At 35.5% G+C, this 26107-nt stretch overlaps 1 protein-coding gene across 2 annotated transcripts in view; it reads right to left on the bottom strand.

Annotated features, from left to right (window-relative positions):
• Window positions 1–337: 337 nt before the first annotated feature.
• LOC121419222 (serine/threonine-protein phosphatase 2A 56 kDa regulatory subunit epsilon isoform-like) overlaps window positions 338–26107 on the bottom strand; it is a 79776-nt gene continuing 54006 nt past the window's right edge. For both annotated transcript variants that reach the window (XM_041613580.1, XM_041613581.1), the window contains 6 exons: window positions 23904–23957; window positions 15197–15247; window positions 10563–10682; window positions 8477–8604; window positions 3515–3616; window positions 338–2509 (listed from right to left, as the gene is read on the bottom strand). In XM_041613580.1, coding sequence (XP_041469514.1) covers window positions 2416–2509; window positions 3515–3616; window positions 8477–8604; window positions 10563–10682; window positions 15197–15247; window positions 23904–23957 — 549 coding nt within the window. In that variant the 3' untranslated portion in view covers window positions 338–2415. The remainder of the gene's footprint in view (window positions 2510–3514; window positions 3617–8476; window positions 8605–10562; window positions 10683–15196; window positions 15248–23903; window positions 23958–26107) is intronic.

The following is a 26107-nucleotide window of genomic DNA, read 5'->3' as shown; positions in this document are numbered from 1 at the left end:
GTAGTATTATTGATAACAAGGTAGATCAAACAAGGAACTGGACATTCTGAGAAGCAAGTGATCATAGGTGAATCTACATGACAAGTAGTCTCAATAAAATACCCTGTCTTTTAAATCATAATTACAAGTGTAAAGGACTACAAACCATTGCAGTAATCTGATTGAACTCAGATGCTGTTAGAAATAACCAATATTGAATAAAGGCATGTTCAGACATGGTGTCATGATGATCAGCATTATTTTGTGTATAAGGTCAATGGGATATTAGGTGGCCAAACATTGCAAAATGCTTTTGTCACCATTCTGCCTCCCCCCCCCAAAAAAAAAAAAAAAACTCATGATCAATATAACAAAAAACATCATACAACATGACCAATGATGTCATAACTGATTTTCAAGACTTGAAGATCTCTGTACTACTAGCTCCAGTGGAGCAACTTGTCTAGGCCATGAACACTAAAAAAAAATTTAAAATGGTTGCTGAGCTTTGTTGAACAAAACATATCCAGAGGGCTAACTTCTTGTATTCTCAAATATATGCTTCCAGTAGGGGCAGAACCTGTATTTTGGCACATTAAAAAATATAAATATATATATATATCAATAAGTCTTTGATGAGAACAATCATTGGGTTCTTAAAATGCTTTGACTCATTTAAGCATAATTTTTTCTACCGCTAGTGCCAAATGTTTAGTTTATCAGTAATGTGCAGGGAAATAGACTAGCTTGAATAATTTTATATAGTGAATGGTGTACTACATTAAACTTACTGATCAAGTATTCTTACAAAGAATTTGTAAATATTGTTTTTCTATGCAAAAATAAATTCATTCAGTCACAGTGTCTAGCTATCAATAGAAAGCTTCCAACAAAGCTTTTTAAGACCATAAAATGCTTACCAAAGGAACATACTTTTGATGAATGGCCTTTGATTACTTGATAGGTGAATCTCGTTTCTATAGCATTCAAGGACTATAAATTAACCTACATATTACTGACAAAATCCTTTTATTTCTGCTTTGGAAAACTTATTATTTTTTTACAAATGATTTGGATTTTTCAGTCAAATAATTGAAATGGGCGAATTAGTAAAATAAATATAATATTTGACAAATATTTATAAATAACAATTAATCTGTATATAAATTGTATTCCTTTCTATGCCATACAAAGAAGATAACTCTTTGATGTTTTATTAACCCTATAATGTATCTACTGTAATAGAAATTACAAAAAAAAGAAAATGAATTAAATAAAGTATATCATTCCTTCAACAAAATACAAATCCTGGTCACATACTTAACAAATGACATGTTAAAAAAAGAATATGTATGATAAGTCTGGAAAATAATTCAATCTATCTGTACAGATAAACACAATACAAACTCTTGATAATTTGGGTCAATTACTGCCAAATTACGTCAATGATAACAACAAAAAAAAAACATAAAACAATTTTTTTTTAATGGCACAAACCCAATCGACCTAATACTCATCAAAATGTAAATGAAATGGGTCTTGAGTGTAGGTTTAGGGACTGAATTCGTTTTGAGGCACAGACAAATTTTCATTTTCAAGAGTAATCTGTCCTAACTACTGAGCTGTTTATAGGGGTACTGTAAGAAAGCCCCTAAAATATTACCCATCAACTGCAAGAAAAAGAAACTACCACAGGATGTTTGGATGAAGGAATATAAAAGATGTCTCCCATTGGAGTAAATATGTAACAGGTAAAACAGGAAACTTCAATGTTTAAGTACATTATCAATTAAAAAATACATATTATGTTAGTCTTCAAAGACCATATCATTTTTAATCCTTAAAATAAGAGTCCAGACGAGCTCTTGCTACTCGCAATAGTAGATGTAAGCTACGACAACACATAAAAGAGACATAAAACATTAGGTTAGTTGATTAATAAAAGCAGCAAGGTGACAGGGATATCCATGCTTATTATCTGTGGAAACGGATGTATAGGAGAGATAGAGAGCAACTCCTTTTGAATGTAGACTCTGATAGTCTAACATCTTTATATACTCCACTAAATGCACCCGACGTCAGTTGGTGTGACATGCAGTCAACTTCCATCACTTCCAATAATCCTTTGGTTCATAAGAGCCTACCTGTCTCATTTTGAGTTCATTGACACTCAACTGGATAAGAAATAAATATAAAGATAATGAACAACATTCATGCACTTCCACTGAAACAGCAGCAAACTATGAGTTTTTGGCCCAAACTGTGGTTTTGCCAGATGCAGCAACAGGGAATCAAAGTTCCATCCATCAGTCATGTCTTCCATTCTCAGCGAGGGGAACATGGAGAAGAGAAGATCGATTCCTTGATGGCATTTCAGCGGCAAGTTCTCACAACAAATCTCCACTGCCATGTCTACATTTTACAACTCAACAATGTCTAACTGCTATTGGTTTGGTTATTTAGATAGTTCATTTCAAGTTTACTCAAGCGTTTCCACAGTTCATCTCTTTCTTTCTCCTTCTTCTTCTCTCTGAAAAGACAAAAGGTACAACAAATATTCCAGTAAGCTCTTTTCATAAAGAAAAAAGGATATCTCTTATTTGATCAATAGTTCGATTTTGATAAGCAATGCTATGAATGTATCTTAGTGAACTAATACAGTAAAGTGGTCAACTAGCTTGATCAAAGGGTATGATGTTCAAATTAAAAAAAAAATTGCAAAAGAGGCCTTTGCATGAAAATCACCAAATTGATCCTCTTAATCCTTATATAAGTAGTTCAAATTAAGACTGCTTTTAATTTGGCCTATTCCATATCATGTAAGTGTAATGTCAAAGCGATACCAATTTATAGCAGGACGATTACAGCTTGTCTATAGAAGCTAAATCATCACTTTTTGATCATATATTCACCTACACGACACAAAAGACAAAACACAATCAATTCCTTGATGAATCTTTCTCATAACCTATTCATCATCCTCATTTTATCAGGTACTTATTACTAATATCTCTGCACTTACCTACATACATTTTTTCCCCTCTGGAATAGTATTATATTGTATATTAGTGTTACAGCATAAAAATGCAGTACATTGGTACATGTATAATTGCCAAACAAATCTGATGTTTGATGATAATCATCAAATCTGCATGATCTATAAACAAATAAGTAACAAAAACCACAGAACTGAAATCCCTCAAACTACTACTACCTATTGCCATCACTTGAAATGCATGTATCATATTAGAAAAGAGAGATATGCTGAAGATGCATCTTTGACATTATGTCACTTTCCATGATAGCTGCCACCTGACAATTGCATATATTATCAGACCTTTCTTAATATACAAACTAAATAACTATTAAAACAAAATAATTTTGGTTTGAAAACTACAATTTCAAAACCACTTTTGTTAAGTTTGGATGAAGTACATTACAGTTCAGAACATCAGATTTGGTATGAGTTTGGTATTAAAGGGTTGACTTTATGATATGGGTAAATGGGTTGTTAGCTTTACAAGCTTTTACTTACTTTTGCCTATCTGTCTTATAGCTGGAAGTGAGTTCATCAAATAGTTTGCTATTCATCTCCATCAGTGTCCTGAGTACATTGTAGACCAAGGCAACAATTGTTCTTGGAAGAGGAAGAAAACAAAATACAAAGAGTTCAATTTCAAATTAAGAACTCAAAATTTGGAATGATTTTGTGCTAGCCACTGCCATATTTGAGTGACATTAAAGATAATATCACCTAGTTATTGCCAAAATTGAACCGGTCAATGTCTAAATATAAGGGTCACATTTAAAAAACGTGCAGAATGTAAATTTATAGACAGTGATCTGTCATCATACAGGGGTTCTACCCTTTGATTTTCATAATTAGTAAAAAGGAATTATGGGGTCTGCCTTGTCTTTTTTATGCCATAGGTGCCAACACCAGAACAAATAGTCTTTCATTTAGAGTGTCGATTTGATCAGGGTTCCCAGCTTTTCAAGAAAACAGAATTCCCTGATTTTTCCCTGATGAAATTTAGAAATTCCCTGATTATTATTCAAACCCATTCCCAGTTTTGTGTGTTTTTTAAGTTGTTGCAGTGAAATAAATGTATTTTCAGTATAGAAACAATAATGTAAAACTAATAAGTACTATTACACAGGCATATAATGGCTCCAAACTCCCCATACATTCATCCACCATACCCCATAACAACCATAACCAGTCATTCAATGGATGTTGTTTTGATATGTAACAAAATGTAACAGAGTTTGACTGACTACCGTGCAATCGATTTTTGAGCCAAACAAAATTCCCTGATTTCCCTCATTTGTGGCATTTTCCCCTGATATGTTTTTTTTTCAAATTCCCTGATTTTTCCCTGACTGGAAAAAAGTAAAATAATTTTCCCTAATTTCCCCGATGTGCTTGGAACCCTGTTTGATAAATCTCTCTACTCAAGTTGGGCTTTGCAAACTTTGGTTGATTCCCATCAAAGAATTAGGAAACAAATTGATATGGGGAAAAAATGATGAATACTGGGTGTGTGTATTACAAGTAATTATCACTATTCATACAGCTATGCATTTAGGAAAGATCATATGAGCTTTTTATGATTAAGTAGAAGGAAAACCTCTGCAATCTCACTTGCATTATGCTATTCATATCATGCAGGATTGTTGAATCTGTGACATTAAAATATCAAACATTTTCTCTCTGACATTTAGTCCTTGAATAGTAATAATCCAAGAACATAAAGAAGCAGTGCTCCGACAGTCCTGTTAACTTGCCTTACTGTTCCCCTTTTTATCTTTGGAAAGAATTGCACCCTTTTTAATTTTTTTTAATGTAAAACATACATGTACACATGCAACATACATTTGACAGACTCCTTATAATTACAAGCTTCATAGAATATAAAAACAAATTTAGATGAATGAGATTTTTCATAATTAGGAAGGAAAATTTTCTTAACTTGATAATAGAACATGAAAATACAAGTCAAGTTCAATTTGGAGTTGCAAGTCAAAGGTCACAGCTCATGCAAAATGTTTCCACACACTAAATAAGACGATACCTACTGACTGCATTATAGCTGGGACATATCTGTTCCGTGGACACAGAAAATTTCTATTTTTTCTTCATTTTTTCAAGTTTATTAGTGATGTGAGTACTGGGCTGAAATATCAATTTCAATTTGGATAATGCCCATCTGTGATGTCAAACGTCCATCCATGGCACTGGAAATGTCCATCCGTGACAAATTTTTTGTCCTTCTCGTAAAAGTTACAGCTTGCTTCAAAATTACTAACATATGACAGACAAGTCAATTTATAAAATTAACATCTGCAATAAAAATAAATTGTCAGCCATTGTTTTGTTCGGATAGACACAACAAAAGATCACTTACAAGTGTAAAAACCCATTTCTATCCGTCCGTCTAGGACATTGAATATTTAATGGATTCTATCTTTTGTAGGTAACCATGGCAGCAATATTCTAAGAACATTTAATAATTTCAGTGATACTCTTTTCAATGATCCATAGTACACAAAATTAACAAATTTCATACAATTTTTACCAGTCTTCAAACTTTCAAAATTTGTTAAATGTCCGTCCATGACGAACTGATCAGGCTCTGATACCACAAAATGGTAAAAAATGACTGGCCATAAATGACCTTTGATCTTGATCATGTGACATGAAGTTTGTACTAATTAATCAGTAACACTTGATAACCCATAAGTCAATTTCAATGAAATAGGTCCTTTCAAAAATACTCTCAAAGTAGGTTTAAGACATACTTAAAAATCAACCTTCAGACGGTGACAAAGCCACCACAAGAGACAGAAATATGGTTATCCAACATTCTGTACATGCTCTATTGTACAAGATGTGATATCCAGGGCATATTGCTTGTGTCATTTGTATAAGGTGCACACAATGACATCATAGAGGTAACAGCAGTAGCAACTGAGCCACTGCTAATAAGCCAAAAATAGACTGAAATCTAACCATATTTTTCCTTATTACTGAGCAACAGCTATTTTGGATTCTGGCAGAAAACTCCCCCCTGAATCACATCGAAATAATGCCAAATGTCTGTGTAGCACAAACAGCAAAAATCCACAAAGGTCACGGCAGCAATATGGAGACCAATGACTGGTTCATCACGCAGATCTCGTGTTCACAAAAATAATTTGGCCAAAAAATATTTGAAAGTATTGAAAGTAGCGATAATGATACTTTCCAGCCTTGGCTCCTAATCGGATTGTTCTAGTATCATTTGAAAATTATTGAGATTTGGCTATTTCTTGCAAATTCACTGTGCGCTCCGAAACCCGGAACTGCATTGACTTTGTACATGTTGCAATAGATTCTGTAAACTCTAACAAACACGATGTGACTATGGCGGTATTCTGTATGATTTTGACGGAAAAGGGAAAAGTAATCAAAGTACGCTTTACATCGGTGAGAAAATAGATCGTCCAAAAATGCCTTTCATTATTCAAATAAAATATACGAAAGTGAAATTCTATGTCGATTTTAGTACGCGGTGATAGAGAATTGCACACTTGTTTTGATGTCATGTTGTGCTGGGTATTGGGAGGCTTGAAATGCTAATGCTTACTATATTTTCATTCATACAAGTACGTTTTTGGCTTGCGATCTTAGCTGGATGACATCATGTAATATGCCAACCGCTAGAGGCGAACATTAATATTCATGTATGCTATATTTCGTTGTGAGGAATATGCTTGTTTCTGAAAGAAGAATGTTTACAAAGTTTTGTATATCACCCTTAATATAACCTGACAACAGCCATGTATATTTCTCGCTGAAGACCTATGGCTTCTATGTTTACAATTGCACTACGGCCAGAAAATAGTCCTTTTCCTGAATGTCAATAGAACTTCTACAACATTGATATCAGTCACTTAATGTATTGTGAAATAAAAAATGTACAGCACTACTTTATCACCTTTATTAGATGCCTTTAACCCTATCTAGGCCGGGGGGGGGCTCGGAGGCCCCCCCCTCAACGAATCGCGCGATATTTTTGCTGACTTTTTACTTTCAAGTCTTGCGCAACTTTTGAGACCAATTTTGCGTCACCGGGTACGTGGTTCCAAAATTACGCAACATTATGTAAGTGCATGTCAGACCGAAAATTGCTCAAAAACGTGATTTCGTGTACAAAGTCAATGCAAATTGTGTTTTCAACCAAAATTCATAAATGTATGATTATTTTTAGTTTTTCTAGTCTAAATATATTCATTTTATGCTTTTTATGATCACAGAAGAGTCCCCAACAAATTTCATTGAAAAAACAATGAAAAACAAAAGGTAAAAAACAAAGAAATACATAAGAAATTGCAAAAACAATATAATACATAAGAAAATGATTTGATATCACAATTTTTTTCATGTACACTTGCTAAGGACACCACAAAGAGTGTCTATACCAAAAAGTAGTACATTTAGAGCTTTATTTAGGGAGTTAGAGGGAAAAGTATGATTTCGCATACTAATTACGCATAAATTAGCATAATCACTTAATAGCGATTCGCATGAAATAAATTACTATACAATCTTGTAGATTATGCCCCAGGCAACCCGCGTGCCAATTTTCGGCGCGATCGCGCGGTCGACGGCCGAGATCTTAGGGGGGGGCCTGGGAGGCCCCCCCCCCCGCCATAGGAACTCCCAAAATACCCCGGCCTAGATAGGGTTAAAGTAGCACAGGATTGCATTCTGTATGATTATGACGGAAACGGCTGTTATAGAGCTGTTGAAGGGTTATATGACCATGAAGTGGATAGGCTATGTAAATAACAATGATCCCTGTTGATGCATTAAGGATTAAAGTGTATCCTGCCAGTACAAAGGGTCTTTCCTGTTTCTCTCTATCACACAGAAACACTAACTTATCTCAAAATCACATATTAACCACTATTGATGTACATCATCTCAATATGGTTGCCATTGCAGCAACATTTGACAAGTTCATGTATGTACAGTGTCTTGCAGGAAAACTTTAACATGACCTCTGTGACCTATGATCACGTCCACTGACAGCACAATAACAAAGATGTTCTCCAGTCCAGTGCATCTATGACTCAAGTAGGCTGTAATCTGAGCAACTAGTGTAAAGTCTTGCAGACATATGAACTCACAAGGTTGACCTTCGCATGTGTTCTCCAACAATACCATAACATGAAAATACTCCCAGAGCATGTATGACCCAAGTTTGGTTATCATTCTTGCACCTGTTTGTGAAGGTATTAGTCCACCCAATAAACTTTCAAATTTGAGATGGACAGCGGATGGACATAATTCATATCCCTTAGTCCCACCTTCACCTACATAGATTTTTTTTACTGAGTCACAATTTTTCAAATGTTCATAAGCTACTGCCATCCTGCAATTTGATTCACTGAAAGAAAATTTGACGAGTTTCTATCATGAAACAGGTCCCTGAAGAATAGTATGACTTACTGATTCCAGTGTTCTTTGGATATCCTGTAGAGACTTGGGAACATTATCGGCATGACAACATTGCTGTTCTCTTCTATCAAGCTCACTACATACTCATTATTCCAGAAGTACAGGGCACGTTCTGCAACCTGAGGAAATTAAATAAATATGTTAAAAATTTTCAATTTTAAAAAGGATGAACACCAATTTAATGAAAGTAAACCAATGGTACTGGAACATTCTTATCAGACAAAACTAAGGAGGCATGAACCATTATGTGTTAACAAGGACTTGACCCTTCTTTGCTTGATCAGAGGGCCATTGCAGAAAGAGTTGCAATCAAACATAACTAAAAAAAAAAAAACGCAAATTGATTTTCAGCCAATGGCACAAGCATATTAGAGACTTGCATTGATTTTTTTAGCTCTTTTTAAACACGACTCTTCTTGCAAGAATGTCTGGCACCAATGAAATAGACTCTCAGGATTTGTTATGCCTCAATTATTGAGGAAATGCACAAAAACAGAAGCATCTATGAACTAGATGAAAAGATTGATGTTTCTAAAGATACGGTTAATCATTTTCTAAAATAAAACAAAAACAGTTTTTTTCAAATAGCCAAAACAATCACCAATATATAAAGACTACCTATCTACACAGACCACAAATTTGGATTCCCTTCAAAAATTGTCCCTAAGAGGAACCTTTGCATTAGGACCATTTTGTAATTCACTCACTGATGTGATTAGGTAATATAACATTAATATTTCAGAATTGGCATATTTGACCAGGATAAAAACAACCTCTTTTAGCACTGATGAGTTTCAAGTAACAATATTAGGCAGTGCTGCACCATCCCAAGTTTGCCCAATCTCGAGAATTTAGCCCGATCGGCCCTCTTCGCGATTAATCTCGAGATTCAAGAAAACCCTGTCTCCACCATCGCAAGAAGAGCGATTTCTGTTCGAGCGAGGAATCGATGCATTATGGTCTGATGCCGTGAATAAATAATCCCAAGTGCGTCTGCACCTACGAATTAGCACGATAATTCATTAAATAGTGTGCTATTTTGCAATTAATCCAAAGTTGACTTGGGATTGCAATCTCGAGATCAATCCTACAAACTAGCGCTATAATTGCTTGCAAATAATCTCGAGATTTTTAAGATCAGGATAATTTGCCGGATCAGAAATAGCGCGCTAATTTGAAAACTCGGGATGGCGCAGACGGCCCTAATGAAGTCGGTAGATGGTGATATGATTCTACAGTGCGTCCCAGAATAAACGAAACCGAGATTTAGCGATCATTTATCATAACTTAATCATAAATAGAATAGACAAATGACCTACCAATTTAAAGCTTAGAATCTCCTCTTTCATCTGATATTACTTAGGTAATTTCTTATTCACGCATGAGTGAGCAAAAACAATTTGAAGAAAGGATACCAAAAACTCATTTGGCGGGGGTTATCTGGGTTTCAAAAAGAAAACCACATTTCTGAAGAGTTCAATATCTGCTCTTTAATTTGGTACCAAAATTACAAAAAAAATGGTCAAGAAATAAAATTGTTCTGTTCATTTGAAATAAGGCTAGTATTTCCATAATTTCATGAGATAAACATGTTTTCACTGGTTTCCCACAAAAGCTTTCGCATGGTGAACAAAAGATTTAATGCATGGCTGATCGTCAACAAAACAGTGTCGAGAGAGTTTGAAAGCCATCCTGGAGAACCTCTTCATTTTATGAAATTATTGAAATTCAAGCCTTATTTCAAATGACCAGAACTTTGTTATTTCGTGACCATTTTCTGTAATTTGGGTATCAAATTAAAGAGGAGATATTGAACTTTTCAAAAATGTGGTTTTCTTTTTGAAACCCAGATACCCCCCGCCAAATGAGTTTTTGATATCCTTTCTTCAAATTGCATTTGCTCACTCATGCGTGAATGAGAAATAATCTAGGTAATTTTAGATGAAAGAGGAGATTCTAAGCTTTAAATTGGTAGGTCATTTGTCTATTTTATTTATGATTAAGTAATGATAAATGATCGCTAAATCTCGGTTTCGTTTTTTCTGGGACGCACTGTATTATATTGATTTAGACTTACCTGGAAATGTGGACTGACAACACACTTTGCAAGCTGCTTGAAAAGGATTTCTTGGATCTTGGCAAACTGGACTGGTTCTATCACATCTAGAATCTCCTCAATTTCACCAAGAAACATTACCTAGAAAAAAAAGAAATGTTAAAAATATAATAAGAGGCATATATAGCAACCCTTCAATATTTGTGCTTTTTATGATTTAATTTCATAATTGGTTGTACTTGTCAATTTTTTTCTTCACATTTCATTAAATAGTGGCAGTTAAAAGAGGCAATGATTCCATTTTTTACAGAATGTGTAATATCAGTTTAAAAAAAACAACTTCTCTTCAAACCCACAATCACAAGATGTTTGATGAACAAGTTGTCTTCTTGCCATTTCAAGAAATATCTTTCTCCAAAGTGATCTGAGACCCAATTCAATTACATTCGATCTCATTTCAGGCCAGCCGTCTCAAAGAAATAACCTCAACCTGATCACATAAAGAATTTAGAAGGTCTGTAATATGAGATGGTTTGCTTGACTCTTGCTCTATATTTGGACAAGGAAAAATCCATATATTCTCAAGCAGGTTGAAAAAAAGGGGAAAAGGAAAAAGCTAGAAAACGGATAGTTGAATGGAAACTCATAAATAAATAATTTCTTTCCACTTTTAATTTTCTTCATAATTTTAGGTACATGTATTATATTAATACAACTTTTAAATGGTTAAACATATGATTAAAATTGTCACATATTAATTTTCTAAAGCTATCTTCATTCAATCTCAAATATTTTAATCAAAGTTCACATTTTTTTCCAGAAAATTTGTGTCCTTGAATTTATACATTGGGAATTAACACTGCCTGATAGAGCTTTTATGAGGAGAAACAGAGAAGTAAAGACAAGGAAATTCACCGAGGAGGTATACATACAAAATTAATCAAAATCTCTCTGACAGGTATTATTTATTCACAGAATAAAAATTCAAACTATTTAATTTCTCCACAATGAGTGTGAAAAGGAGACCTTTTTATTATACAGACAATATCATGATCATTTTTATCAAAAACCTATGTAAATCTAAGCATAAAATGTTGACATGTAAGAGGTATAATCATGTAGCCATATGTAGAGGTTCTAAACATTGTTAGACAAGAAAATAAATATTTACAATAATTCTTTCCCATCTCATTTCTAATTCCTTATTTTCACAGGAGTGAGAATCAAGATATTGATTTTGTTGTTAAATATTTACCTCAGCCTTTTACTAAAGGCATTTTCTTTCAATGAATGCAATAAGGGAAAATTGAAGACAATTCCGAAATGTTGGCATACAACTACTGTGGAACACAAAGCAGAATTATTCATGTTTATCCCTGGTATTACAAGTATGGTTTTCAACCACAAATGAGCTTCCTCCTGACGTAAATAAATATTACTTACACTTAAATGCAACCACAGCTTCCCCTATATTTACCAGATTAGCTTATGATGATTATAATATCCTCGAATAAAACCTATTCCTAAAATTATTGTAACAGTATACTACAAGTAAATAGTTGATATTACATGTATAATTTGCACAACAAATATTTAGCATTTGGAACAGTATATTCATCAGTGAATCGTTAGAACGTGTACTTTTTAGACTCCTGATGTTAGATCTAGAGGGTACAAATCATTTTCAAAGTCTTCTAGCAAATTGTTGAACATTGGAAAAATACCACTCATAAAAATGATATGCATTCATTGATATTTGAATGTACATGTCAAGAACACATATAATTGTTTTCTATATTATATAATATTGACTGGCCTTCAGGGGAACATCAAATACATTGCCAGCAACAGAATCATATTGACCTGGGTCTTTAGATGAGGGAAATATAGTTCTTTTATAAAGGGAAAGATATTTGATGTTCCCATAAAAGGAGCTAGTCAATATCATTATTTTTACCTACAGCTGTGATTTGTGATCTAAGCTAATATTTGTCTGTTTGTTTGTCATTACTTCTGATTTCAGGATTAAAAAAAAAAAAATTTATTCCTGGCTGAGTAATTGTGAAATAAATGGTTACCGTACAGTCGTGTACCACACGTGGCATGCACATACACATAACACGTAAAAAAGCTTGTGCATGAGTTTGATTCAAGAGCCATACCATGCATAATTATATTGAGTTGCTTCACAAGCAGATTTTGTGAATATTGAAATTAGCGATCAAAGTCGGCTCTTACTGCGCAAGTGCGCTGACAGGAATATGGGCAATGTTGCCCTCTGTTTTTGTACAGTATACCTATGGGCAAAACCAGGAGAGGGCAGCATGCAATGGTGTCGATCCACAGTAAGTTCTATTCATCGGGGGGGGGGGGGTATTACTTAATACAAAGAGCCATCTCCCCCTAATGAATAGAAAGTGCGAGCGGATCAACGCCCATGGCAAGTTTACAGTGATGGTCTCAGATTGAAAGTAGCGAGCGAAATACAACTTTTCTTTAGCTGCTATTTTACATGTACCTTGTATATCCGTCATGTTATTTTTCGATCACCCCAAATGGACTAAACTTGTTCCATATCATGATCTATATCAAAAACTGTCCTTAGGCTTTATCATAATGTAATATCTTGGGATCCTCTTGAAGTAATGAAATAAAATACTAAGTCTATTGACCCAACATGATCTCTAGGTGGGTCTTCATCAGCTCGAGCTTGAAGAATAGCGCGCTATTCCTGATCCAGTGAATTAGCCCGATCAGAGAATAGCGAGCTAATTTTGCAATGAAGACGGAAATAGCGCGCTATTCTGATCGGAAAATAAACCACCAAAATCTTGGACTTATTTTCAGAATAGCGAGCTAATTCGCAAAATAGCGCGCTATTCTTTTCGCGTCTTCATCAGCTCGAGCTCAAATTTCGGGTTTATGGATCCCACCATGCACTGCAACAATCAATTTCCGGCTCTTACAACAACAAAACACATGTGTAGAGTAGAGAATGATTCATTTTGGATTGATTGACAGACCTAGGCTAGATTATAATAGAGAGAACGAGTAATAACTCGCAGTAATTTCCAAAATAGCTTTATACTGCACTGCATACTATACTACATGTAGCTAGGTACCGCGGTACGTACAGACTAGACAGCTAGCTCAGCTCAGTACAGTACGCTGGCCCGGCCGCGGCTGGCTGGGGCGCTAGTTGCATGCACCATTAGCATATGCATACTATACGTACCAGCCGCGATCGATCGCTGGCCTGCGCTTCAATTGCAACACGTACGTACGCAGACGGTCCAAATGTTGGCGCGGTAAAATTTTAAAACCGCGCGCTTGTTCCTTTGAAGCGCACATGCGCCAGTTTCGGGCTTAAACTCGAGCGAGCTGAAGCAAGGTGAAGCTCGAGCTGGTGAAGACGGGATCGCACACTCCCACTGACTTCGGGCTTATTTCTCTGATCCCACATTAGCGCGCTATTCTTCAAGCTCGAGATGATGAAGACCCACCTTCTGACAATAATCATATAAGACGTGTGAAAACCATACTTTATAACCCTTAAGTCTATGTTTCATGAACAACATGTGTAGATCCATAAACTTTTTAAGTCATGATGCCAATTCAACGAATACCCCCAACACGACCAAAGTTCATTGACCTTAAATGACCTTTGATCTTGGTCATGTGACCTAAAATGCACACATGATATTCAAGGATACATGGTTGCTCTTATGTTTAAAGTTTCATGAACTAGATCCATAAACTTTAAAAGTTAGGACAATTCCACAAATACCCCTAATATTATCAAAGTTCATAGACCCTAAATGACCTTTGACCTTGGTCATGTGACCTGAAACTCACACAGGATGTTCAGGAATACTTAATTGCTCTTATGTCTATGTTTCATGAACTAGACCCACAAAATTTCACAAAGTTAGGATGACAATTCTAAAAATACCCCCAACATGGTCAAAGTTTGTTGATCTTAAGTGACCTTTGACCTCAGTCATGTGACCTGAAACTCAGACAGCGCAGGATCTTCAGTGATACAATATTACCCTTATGTCATAGTTTCATGAACTAGATCCATACACTTTCTAAGTTATGACAACATTTCCAAAAACTTAATCTTCATTAAGATTTCAATATTGAATCCCCTAACATGGTCTAAAATCTTTGACCCTAAATGACCTTTGACCTTGGTCATGTGACCTGGGATCCGTTTCATAAAGCTGTTCATAAGTTAGGAGCGACTTTAAGAACGACTGGTGATCGCTAAACCATCGCCTATGGTGTATACCATTTACCCCCCAAAAAAGGATCACCAGTCGTTCTTAAAGTCGTTCTTATCTTTAAGAACGGCCTTATGAAACACCCACCAGAAACTCAAGCAGGATGTTCAGTAATAATTGATTACCCTTCAATCCAAGTTTCATGTACTAGGTCTATACACTTTATGATGACATTTCAAAAACTAAATCTTGGTAGAGATTTTAATGTTGACGATGCTGCCGACTTCGCAGTCTGAAAAGCGGCACCTATAGTCTCGCTCTGCTATGCAGGCAGGACAAAAACTACCAAAGATTAGAGGTAGTCTATTAAATTTAGTCAATTATTTTCATTTAATTAACATGCAAACTTTAAAAAAAATGGAAACTCACCTCTTTTGCACTACATGTCTTTGGCCAATATTTTAGTAATCCAGTTACAACCTGCAGAAAGACAAACACAGATAGAATAGAATTGGGTGGGAGCTTTTAAGTGATAGTATATATTACATCATGTAAAGATGGTGAAGAAATGTACCCATTCATACATTGAACCACTAAAAAAAAAACCCTGGAATATTGATATAGATTTGAAATATCCCAAGAGATATTAAATCAGTACATACATGTAACTTAATGGGAGCAAATGTAAAAGAGCATTGATTCATGTATTTTAGTATAAATGGGAGATGTAATGAATAATTTTGATGTCGCGTACAAGTAAATATTCATGTATACTAATCTTGTAATTATAATTTTGTGTTAGTTTGTGTAAAGTGCTTTGAAATAATTGCAAATAGAACATATAATTACAAATATTAAAAGATTATTTCAATGAAAAAAAATAAAATAAAACTCCTTTGAATTCTTATGACTGCATCAGTGTACATATGAAATGACAGACTGAAGTAGTGAATTTTATGGCTGCCTTCCCTCTTTTCCTTTCTTTGCATTTCTCTGAATACCACCATTTCTGAACTGAGACTGACTGTGCTCAGCAGTGAGCTCAATTGAAGACAATGAATATAAAAAAGCTAGCGACTGATTCTAGAGGGTTGACTATTAAGTTTCACTGCATACAAAATTGGAGAAACCCACTTAAAGGAATGCCACACATCTTTATAATCAAGTCCAATCAAGCACTTAGTGGAAAGATGATCAAGATTGCTTGTGGTTAATCATGAATTTCTTTCTTTGATCTTTCATAGATGAAATATGAAGCTACAAGGAATCACTAGTAGGGAATTTTAAGGAAAATCCCCTCGTAAAGCTCACTTTTCAAAACCTAGAGTATGTGTATTGTACAGTATTTCATAAAAGAGAAACAGAGAGAAAGATCCAACCCAACTCATTTTCCATTCATACTGTACATAGGCAGTGATCAATTTATTCTGACTGATTCTTTAGGCCTCATTGCAATTCGATATGAGGAACAATCTTCTGCCTTTCATATTCAAAACAGCATTTCTTCTCATAAAATTATGTTTCGATACACATTACATATACTACTGCACTCCAATAAAAGGAACTGACACCAATTTATACAATGATAATGAACTTTGTACTATATTGTCAAATGAAATTCCATAGGAAATTTATTTAAAAAGATCTTCTTTTTTCAGAAATGCTTAGGGGCCAATGAATTATCTGGAACTAAAAAAGCAATGAAACAATATAGATGTAAATTTCTTGCTAAAAGTCATGATTCAGCTAACTTAACCACGCTTTATTTTATTTATTTTTTAATCAATCACCAAAGGAAATGGCAAAAAACTAAATGAATAATCTTAAATCTTCAGTACTCTGTCTTTCATAGTAATATATTGACATTAGGAACAGGATCAAAGAGAACTAATAAAATTCAACATTTAGAAACATTCCTATGAGGTAAATTTCCAAATTGCCTGTGACTGTAAACTATTATCTTATTCTCTATTCAATTATTTTTCTTTACAAAACACGAGTATTTATTTGTCATACTCATACATGTAAATATTTCAAATATACATGATAAAATGTTCCTAATTCGGCTTGTCTTCCTTCATTCAATCTTATCTCACCTATACAATGAAATTCTATGCAGGTGATTTGTTTATTTTCCTGCAACTAGATTACATTAGAACCCAATCCTGTTTAAAGTTTTGACCTTGAAAAACAAAGTGACAAATACATGTATTGATTAACCAATCTACCACTTGAATATTTGAAGTGAACTTGACACTAAAGCTGTAAACAGGCATATAGCTAATGGCCTTGGGTTATATGGAAATACCCCTCCATTGTATTAAACTGCTTTTAAACAAAGACAATTCAGGGTGCTACATAACTTTTTAGAAGCACTTGCCCGGTCAGGCAAGTAAATTTTCAAATTGTTGGAATACACTTGCCCAAAAATCTATTTCACTTGAAAAAAAAGTTTAACCTGTTCAAAAGAAAGTTTTGTGTAAGCTTAGTTTCGCGGTTTTATAATCACATGAACTGAATATTGCATATCTTTTTCCAAAGTGATTTCATCTTGCCTGCCATGGCCCAAATTAGGGTCAATATCATATCGACCCTAATTTTGGTAATTCTACTGTGAGAATTTTTCTTTCTACTGTGTGAATTTTGCTTGCCCAATTCAGGCAAGTAATTTTGGTGTTTACTTCAAAACACTTGCCCGACTTTTACTTGCCCTGGGCAATCGGTCAAGTGCTTATGTAACACCCTGAAATTTTTTTAGAGGTGGATTATAAAATGTCTACTTCCTTTGTCAACTATTAAAAGAGGGACATTTTTAGAGGGTTTTTTAAACTTTATTCTGTTATCACTAATCATATCCAAACATCACATCAGTCATTATGGGATGAATATATTTACTCTGAGGTCTAATGCATCTATCATGTAGTCAACCGAATTATCATTTGTGCAATTGAGTAATAATGGACGATGAACTATCATATTAAAAGAATGGTCAGCACCATTATATTTGTAATAATATCGCACAGAGAAAAGCTTAAAATACTAAGAAATGTATACAAAATGAAAGCATATCATATCATCGCTTGGAAAGAAAAAGAAATAATTAATCGCAGTATTGCAACTGTAATACCCCTTTCATAAACCCAATTATGCGGCTAATAGCAGCATAATTTGGTCGTAAAATTGGAGGAGGACAAGAGTACTCCGCATTATTTTGATGCTGCTATTATCCGCATAATAGCAGCATCAGGACAAGATTTTGAGTTTATGAATGCATTTCCAAATAATGCGGATAATTGCCATGGTGCGGTCACAAGGTCACCCTTTCCCAACACAACCGCATCGGAGGGGGCGTGTCCAGTTGTCATGACGATTATTCGCCTTTTTCAGGACGAGCGCTCATAAAAATAATGCGGCTTATTTTCGGAGTTTGTGAACGCAATTTTTATTGAATTATCCGCATTACTCTTAGGCGGCTAATTGGAGGATAGGTTATGAAAAGGGTATAAGTTACGCTTTATTGATCACAGAATGTTTTTAAAATATGCATTATCGCACTCACAGGTACATGCAAGTATGATCACTCATGCATGAATATTCATAGTTTGCAACAAGGTGAAAAACAAACTATACTTTTCTCTTTTATATGATATAAAATTCATTAGACTTTATGATAGTCAGGTTAGGACTTTTGGACTTCATGTAACGTTAATCTACTCCATTTACACTGCTATTAATAGGAAGTGTCAAAATAATTCCTGTATACTTCCACTGAATTACATAGAGCCCATTTCCACAAGTCAAATACAGGAGAACATATCTGTGATCAAATTATGGAATATGAATCTGAAAGTAGATGAAGGAAATAAATTGTATACATGATTTGTCAATTTAGGAGTATACACTTCATGAAAATTATTGTCACTCAATTCCAAACAAATGGACAGCACAATAATGTCGATTCCTGTATTCACTAATGAGGCAATAGCCAATCCATTATTAGTTGCTAAGCACCTATTAAAAGCCATAGGTTTCTGGACCAGTTGTCATATCAAGTCAAATGCCTTTATAAGGTGGGATTATAAAGGCTGGACAGAGCACTTCAGTTTGCATCTCATTATGAGCACTGCTTTGGGTGGAAAAAACCAAACAACCATGATCTAAAGGCTCAGTCCCACTGCACTTACAGATACAGAGAGGATGTGAAATGGGAAAAAAATCTTGCCATCAGTTGGAAAACGTTATAATGCATCCGTTGTGTACTCTTTGCGTGCATGTTTCATATGCTCTATATCCATCGAGCATCAATTCACTGTGATTTTATTGTTCGCCATTCTGTACATTGTCTGGAGCATATGAAAATAGATGGAGCCACCCTGAAATTTTGCTTGTCCACTATATCCGTTATGAATACGTTTCATGTCCGTCTGCCAGTGAGACCAGGCCTGAGTGAAATATCACTGAAGGTGATAGATCCCCCCTCCCCCTGTTTCAAACACATTGGGAATATGGGTCATGCATGTCTTTACCATAAAGACCATTGTTTGTGCCAAATTTTAGGAGCATTGGTTAAAAACTGAGGAAGCAGTATGATCCACCAAAACTATCCTGAGTCAGTGGGTGTTTGGACTGAATAATGGTTCTTCCTTTTACTATCTTTTTTATTTTTCTATTGATTTCACAAGTGATTCGTAAGAACATGACATAGGCCTAATTAGTTATTATGTAAGATCAAGTTTAATGCACTTCAGCACTCCCCCCCATCCCAAAGGTGGTAGGCAGATCCCATGTTTTTGCCTCCATTCATCACATGATGGTCAGTATTATGGGTAAATAATGCATTATTTGATATTGATATTCACTTTGTATTTTCTTTCCCTCATAATGGTATTCAATCAAGATGAAACTGAACCAATTTCACTACAGCCATATTAAAAATAGGCAAAAAAATAAGCTGTAAGAGCTTGTGCCTCAACAAGAGATGCACATGACATCTCCCCCTCTGGCAACAGTATTGATTCTCGCTTGAATTGTGAATGCAATAACACAGGCCGAGCTGTAGCACGTTGGCACTAATTTGACCGACACACAGATTCCGGCACCATATACATATGTGCACCATTGAGCATTTGATGCATGCATGCATCTACGCATTTACAGTGTGGTGTGCATTTTACATGTAGCCCTTTGGAGATAGCTAATGTGTATAGAGACATTTAGCTCACTGATGCCACCATTCTGGTGTTGTGTGTATAAGAGTGCCTGTATGGTTGGTTGGCATTTATGAGGGGTAAATTTCCCTTTTTCATTTCAGGTATCTTTACCAGAAAAAGAAATGTGATATTTCAAAAGTCTACATGTACCAATAATATATCTACACATGCAAGTGACTGCAACATGTTGAAAATATTTGCAGTAAAATGTAGTGACCATTCCGTGATTCTCAGCTGCCACATAAATCTCAGGAATGGTAGTAGCCATTTACGTCACAATGCCGTCATTATGTGAAGTACCCTATAGAATGTAAAGAGTAATAAATTTTCTTGAAATGCTGAGATATTTTCACTGAAATTTTAAATTAGCAAGGGACCTTTAAAGTTTTCTCAAAGGAATAGCAATGGTCTGTCATTAAACAAAAGTATTGAGACACATGCCAAACACAAATGCCCTTTTTACACAGGATTTTCTTAACCCCGGACTATCGCTAACCCCGTACTATCCTTAACCCCGTACTATTTTTTTTTCCTTTTCACACATGCCAAATTGTTATTGCTAACCCCGGATAAGGAATGCTTGCTTTTTACACACGAAACTCGCTAACCCCGGACTAGTGGATTTTGTCGATCATTCGTAGTACAAGTACTTCACTCGTACACTTTTTACACACGCTACAATTTCCTTAACCCCGTACTATTTAGCCCCACCTATAGTACGGGGTTAAGCTTAGCCCACTTTCGTTTTACACATGCGATCTTAACCCCGTACTATTGCTCTTAGCACCGCAATTGGTGGGATAACCCTGCTTTTTTGCAGGGCCAAATAATCCCGTACTATAGGTCGGGTTAGCCCACTTTGCAAAAACGCTGTGTAAAACGAAAGTGGGCTAAGCTTAACCCCGTACTATAGGTGGGGCTAAATTGCCATTTAGCCCCACCAATAGTACAGGGTTAAGGAAATTTTAGCCTGTCTAAAAAGGGTAAAAGGTTATTTTGAAGAACAACATGATTCACATTATACTCCCATTTTAGTACTGAAGTTTTCAACACTTAATTGATGTGTGGAGCGTTGTGGCCCAGTAGATTAGTCTTCGGACTTTGAAACAGAGGGTCGTGGGTTCGAATCCCGACCATGGCGTAATTTCCTTCAGCAAGAAATTTATCCACATTGTGCTGCACTCGACCCAGGTGAGGTGAATGGGTACCCGGTAGGAAGAAATTCCTCGAATGCTCGAGCGCCCGATCAAGGTAGCCGTGCTAAAGCCGGGGTAATAATAGCAGGGCCCGCTGGGAGAACAGTTTTCGGAACTGAAGTGGCTACCCTGGGTAAATATGCCGCTATTATTATTATGTGTAATTTCAGTCACAGGCCTCAATACAGACCATCTCAGAAAAAAGGAAACCCGGATTCTCATGTATTTCTTTTCTTCAAATGCAAATGAACTATGATATCTAATTTACATAATCATATAATTAAATTATTCCTCTTTACTTTGATACCTAATATGAGATGAACACTTCCCGTATTAACAAGCAAAACCAGTTTGAAATTTTAATGTCAAACCAGGTTGCGCAGAAAAATTGGAGAAGATTGGTCTGTATTCTGTAATATGACCAACTTGCTTATTTGATGATCGACTCATTAGCATTTCTCTTGTAGATTCTCTCACTTATCCTAAATGAAAACAGATTCAGACTCACACGCGAGTTTCTGTGCAAATGGCTTCTGATATGCCTCAGTATTTATTATTTGTAATCTGCCATGTGTGAACAATTTGCTAAGCTGTTAGTTTCAAATTAGAGATGAGATTCCACTCTTTTCATGAGTATCAAATTTATAGTAAAAACATATTTAATAATCATGAAATCTATCTCTGAAAACGGGTTTCCTCTTTTGTGGGACGCACTGTATAAAACTTATTCACTGTAAAAATGTGTATCTAGCCCCTGGATACGTAATCAATTAAAAATTGGTCATGCAAGGTCTATTTGTGAAGCAATGAAGGTGATTTCATAACTATTTCACTTTGCCATATATCTCCTTGCATAATTTATGTTGACTGTGCCAGTTACATCTTGGAATTATGGATCAAATTACTGACAGACAAGAAACCCTCTTGGGGTCTCTTCCATGATGCCATGGCAAATGTAATTAAACTCACATTTCAACCACAATATATGCAGGGAAATGGAGCCCTGTTTACATCTATCATTTTCTGCTCCTTGCATTCTACTCCTAGGTCTCCCCATCTCTGTATGTATGACCTTTCAATGAAAGACAAATACTAGTATTCCACAAGGGCATATACCCTTTCATCTCCTTTGAAAGAAGACAAATCTAAAGATTCTGTTTTTCAGATCTCAAACAGCATTCAGGCACTACTGTATTAAGAGCAAAGAGTATCTGATAAGGACTTGGGTGATGCTTCTGGTATGAATATGCAGTATATAGTTTCCTCTATCTTTTTGATCTTATACCCGTCCATGCACAATAGCATATCTCAAGAACATGATATGTTTACAGACCTTCATTTTTGAGGAGCGCGATCGCGCTAAAGGAGAGCAAAAAATCACGCTCCCCCCAAAAAAAAATTGCTAAAATGTCACATTTTACATCTTTAAATCCATGAAATGGCCATCTATTTTCCATAATTCCTTGAAATTATTTTGAATTAGTTGAAAACTATCAGAAAAATAAAGAATATTCACCTCTTTTCCGACTCTGATTTGAACTCGGTAATTATTATAGTCCCATATGCAGATTTTCATGGCAAAACCATTGAAGTCTACATGTGGGACTACAATATTTACCGAGAGTAAGTTCAAATCAGAGTCAGATTTAAAGACGTACAATGTGAAATTTTAGCAATTTTTTTATTTATTTTTTTTTTTTTTGCAGGAGCGATATTTTGTAAACGTATTGACCCAGGCCTAGTTTTACCACAGATTGATTAATAGCTACACAGCTATTGCATATACGATGTTACGAAAAATCTACAATTTATCATACATGCATTGTATTGAATTGATTTGAGCTCCTCAAGGAGAGCGATTCTGAGAAGCTCAATTGAGCTCCCCAAAAAAATAAGGAGAGCGATTTATTGAGCTCCACGAAATAATAAACGTGAAGGACTGTTTACAAAAAAAAACTTTGATGCATGCTTTGGGAAAATAAAGCAGACTCTCAATAATTCATATAATTTTTTTCTTATTGAAACATTTCTATGTGCAAACCCACCGATAGATAGGTTACATGGATAGAAAATTGTTTTCGTCTTGAAAAAAGTGCCACAATAGGACCCTGTTTGAAACATATACAGGACTTTTTACTCACTGACGTAGGGAAGATTGAAAAGAAATTAAATCGTTGCCATGTCACCTTCACAAATGGTAATTATATGCTTGTAATCTGTATTAAAATCTCATATAATTCAATGAGCAATAACTCTGAAGACCACATTCTCATCTATGTTCTTAAACTGGTTTCTTTAAATCCGGTTTTAAATCACTTTGTTAGCGTCCTCATCACCATCTCCAAAACTGGTTTCCAGAACCACTTCACGCAAAGTGGTCATGTTGCTATGGGCACACTCTCGGTCAGTGGAGTCACAAGTTTAGCACGGAATTAGAAACGGCAGCATGGGCACTCTACATAGTGTGTGTACTGAGTAGCGTGCCAAACATGCACACTCTCGTACTTCCATGCGAAGATCACTTCTCGAAGAATGGTCGCAACCTCATCTACGCTTAAACCAGTTTAACAAAGCCATGCGGTTTTCCAAACTGGTTTGTAAGAATGTCTAAGATTGCTTCCAAGACCGCTTTGGGTGTTCCTATTACAAGTCAAACTAGTTGCCACTAAACTAGTTTAAGGATGTAGATGAAAACAGGGTCTAAAATGTTATTTAGAAATGACACCATACCTGTTCTGTAAGAGCTGAATCTTTCTCCAGGAATTGCACCACACAGTATGCCAACTGAAAAAGAAGCAAAATCATTGGAAAACATATTGATGAGGAAACCACTTAAATATATGAAACAATATTTTTGAGGGCACATTTTGATACCAAAATAAACATACAAAACATTTGTTGAATAGATTACTTTTGTGATACATACATACTTCTTTACAACGTCGCATTTTTACATGGAGAAAATTTGAGCAGAGAAGACATTTTACAAAGGTCAAAGCACGAGACAATCAAATACAACATTCAAAGAACATGTCTCAAAGGATAACTTCAAAATTGTGTATGATCACTGGATTAACATTAATACAAGATTGAAAGAAAATATCATGATACAAACAAACATCCATCAGCTACAGGCCTAAGAGGAAACGGCAAACATGAACATGTTATTTATACCATCACATGTAAAGATGGAATGATAACAATGGGATTGTCCCACGGGAGTGAATGGATGGAATCTTCAGCCAACTGTCATCACTTGTTCATTGGGTGGAATAGTAAATTGATGTGAGGCACTCAGCATGCTCCATGATTAGCAGCAAATTTACATTCTTACACATCAAGTGTGATTGAAACAAGAAGGGAGATGAATCCTACAGATTAATTCATTTGCCTCCTGGAGCTCCATACAGTAATGATATTAATATCATGAATTACACTATGTAAGTGTCCCGTTCAAAGAGAATTCTTGCAGTTACTATTACATCTACATTATTCTGAATGAGAGCAAGTTGGTTTCGTTCAAGATGAATTTCTTTGTAAACAACCAGATAAATTGTATGGTAATACACAACTTAAAATAGTGATAGACAGGACATGTGATATTAAAGATGCATAGAGTGTATGGGATGGATAAAGATCCATCCCGATTCTCTCACACAGTTCACTCACGTTCTAGGATGCATCCTGGGGTACAAGCATCCTAGATCGTGTCTAATCAACCAGATGCTAGAGAAATACCCTGTGTGCATTACCCAGCCACATAATGGGGACAATCGCTTGATGTATTATTTACAGCACTGTGGTTTAAAGGCTGCACATCAAGGCATAGGAAGCATAGAGATGAGGGACCCCTGAAATGAACTTGGTCACCTACATGTACTTTGCTTGTTTTTAAATAAATGAAATATCTTGCTGGTATTACACTTTCAATATTGAAACTATTGAGGTATATAAGACCCAGTAATTAAATAATGTTTCATCTCATTCTTCTGTGATCTACATATATATATAATAAATTTTACAACTACATGTATGAGACAAGTTGGAGATGTGTCAATGCTTCACAGGCAAGCTATGCAATCAACAAAATGCAGTTACCTGTAACCACATCATATCATCATCATCATCACCATCAACTATCCCTTTCTTTCTCTCACCATCTCTCTCTCTCTCTCACTCATCAGTATCTCCTGCCTTTTATCAAAATGAAACAATGCAAGCATATTCCAACAATAATAGCTCAAATTCATAATTTATTCATATTAAATACAGGAAGGAAGCTGACCATCTGAGGTCAATTCCATTGCTCTTTTGTTCTCTGCACTACAAGGAACTTCTCCGGGAAACAGTCTCCATTTTGCACTGTCAATACACCAGGCGTCCTCACAGATAAATGTCAAAATATGCACAGCGACAGTTCACTGTTCCTTCCCCCAGTCCCACCCCACTGGCGTTATAACATGTCATTCTCGGCACACACGCAAATGCAGGCCTCTCACGTGTCAGGCGGCTTCCTTCGCAGAGTAAACACCAACTGCTCTGGCTGAGAGAACGCACCATTCACAAGACTATGTGCACCTTGCTAATGTTTACAGACATCAATGCGACATGGATAGTAAAGAAAATGATCTACCACAAGCAGTACTGCAGGGGCCAATGGGGAAAACATCTGGTAAGATTCCCTGAATCTTAAGCGAGCAATTAAATGTTCTAACCCATCGCCTGATTGAAAACTCAAGCTGTTGGATGACGCACTTGGCTTTATTTTTGGCGGTCAATTAGCTAAACCAAGTTCAGATGACATTTCATACCTGTGGTCCATCTTCACAGGTGAAATATTGAAACAAACATGGACTCAAGGTATTACATAATCAAAAGTAATATGGGATTCATCATTCTAGGTATTCAAAATTTATTTTCCATCTTCTCATGAA

This window comes from Lytechinus variegatus, chromosome 7 (assembly GCF_018143015.1).
Source record: "Lytechinus variegatus isolate NC3 chromosome 7, Lvar_3.0, whole genome shotgun sequence".
Lineage (NCBI taxonomy): Eukaryota > Metazoa > Echinodermata > Echinoidea > Temnopleuroida > Toxopneustidae > Lytechinus > Lytechinus variegatus.
Note: the sequence above shows the minus strand (reverse complement) of the source record. Positions and strands in the feature narration are given on the sequence as shown.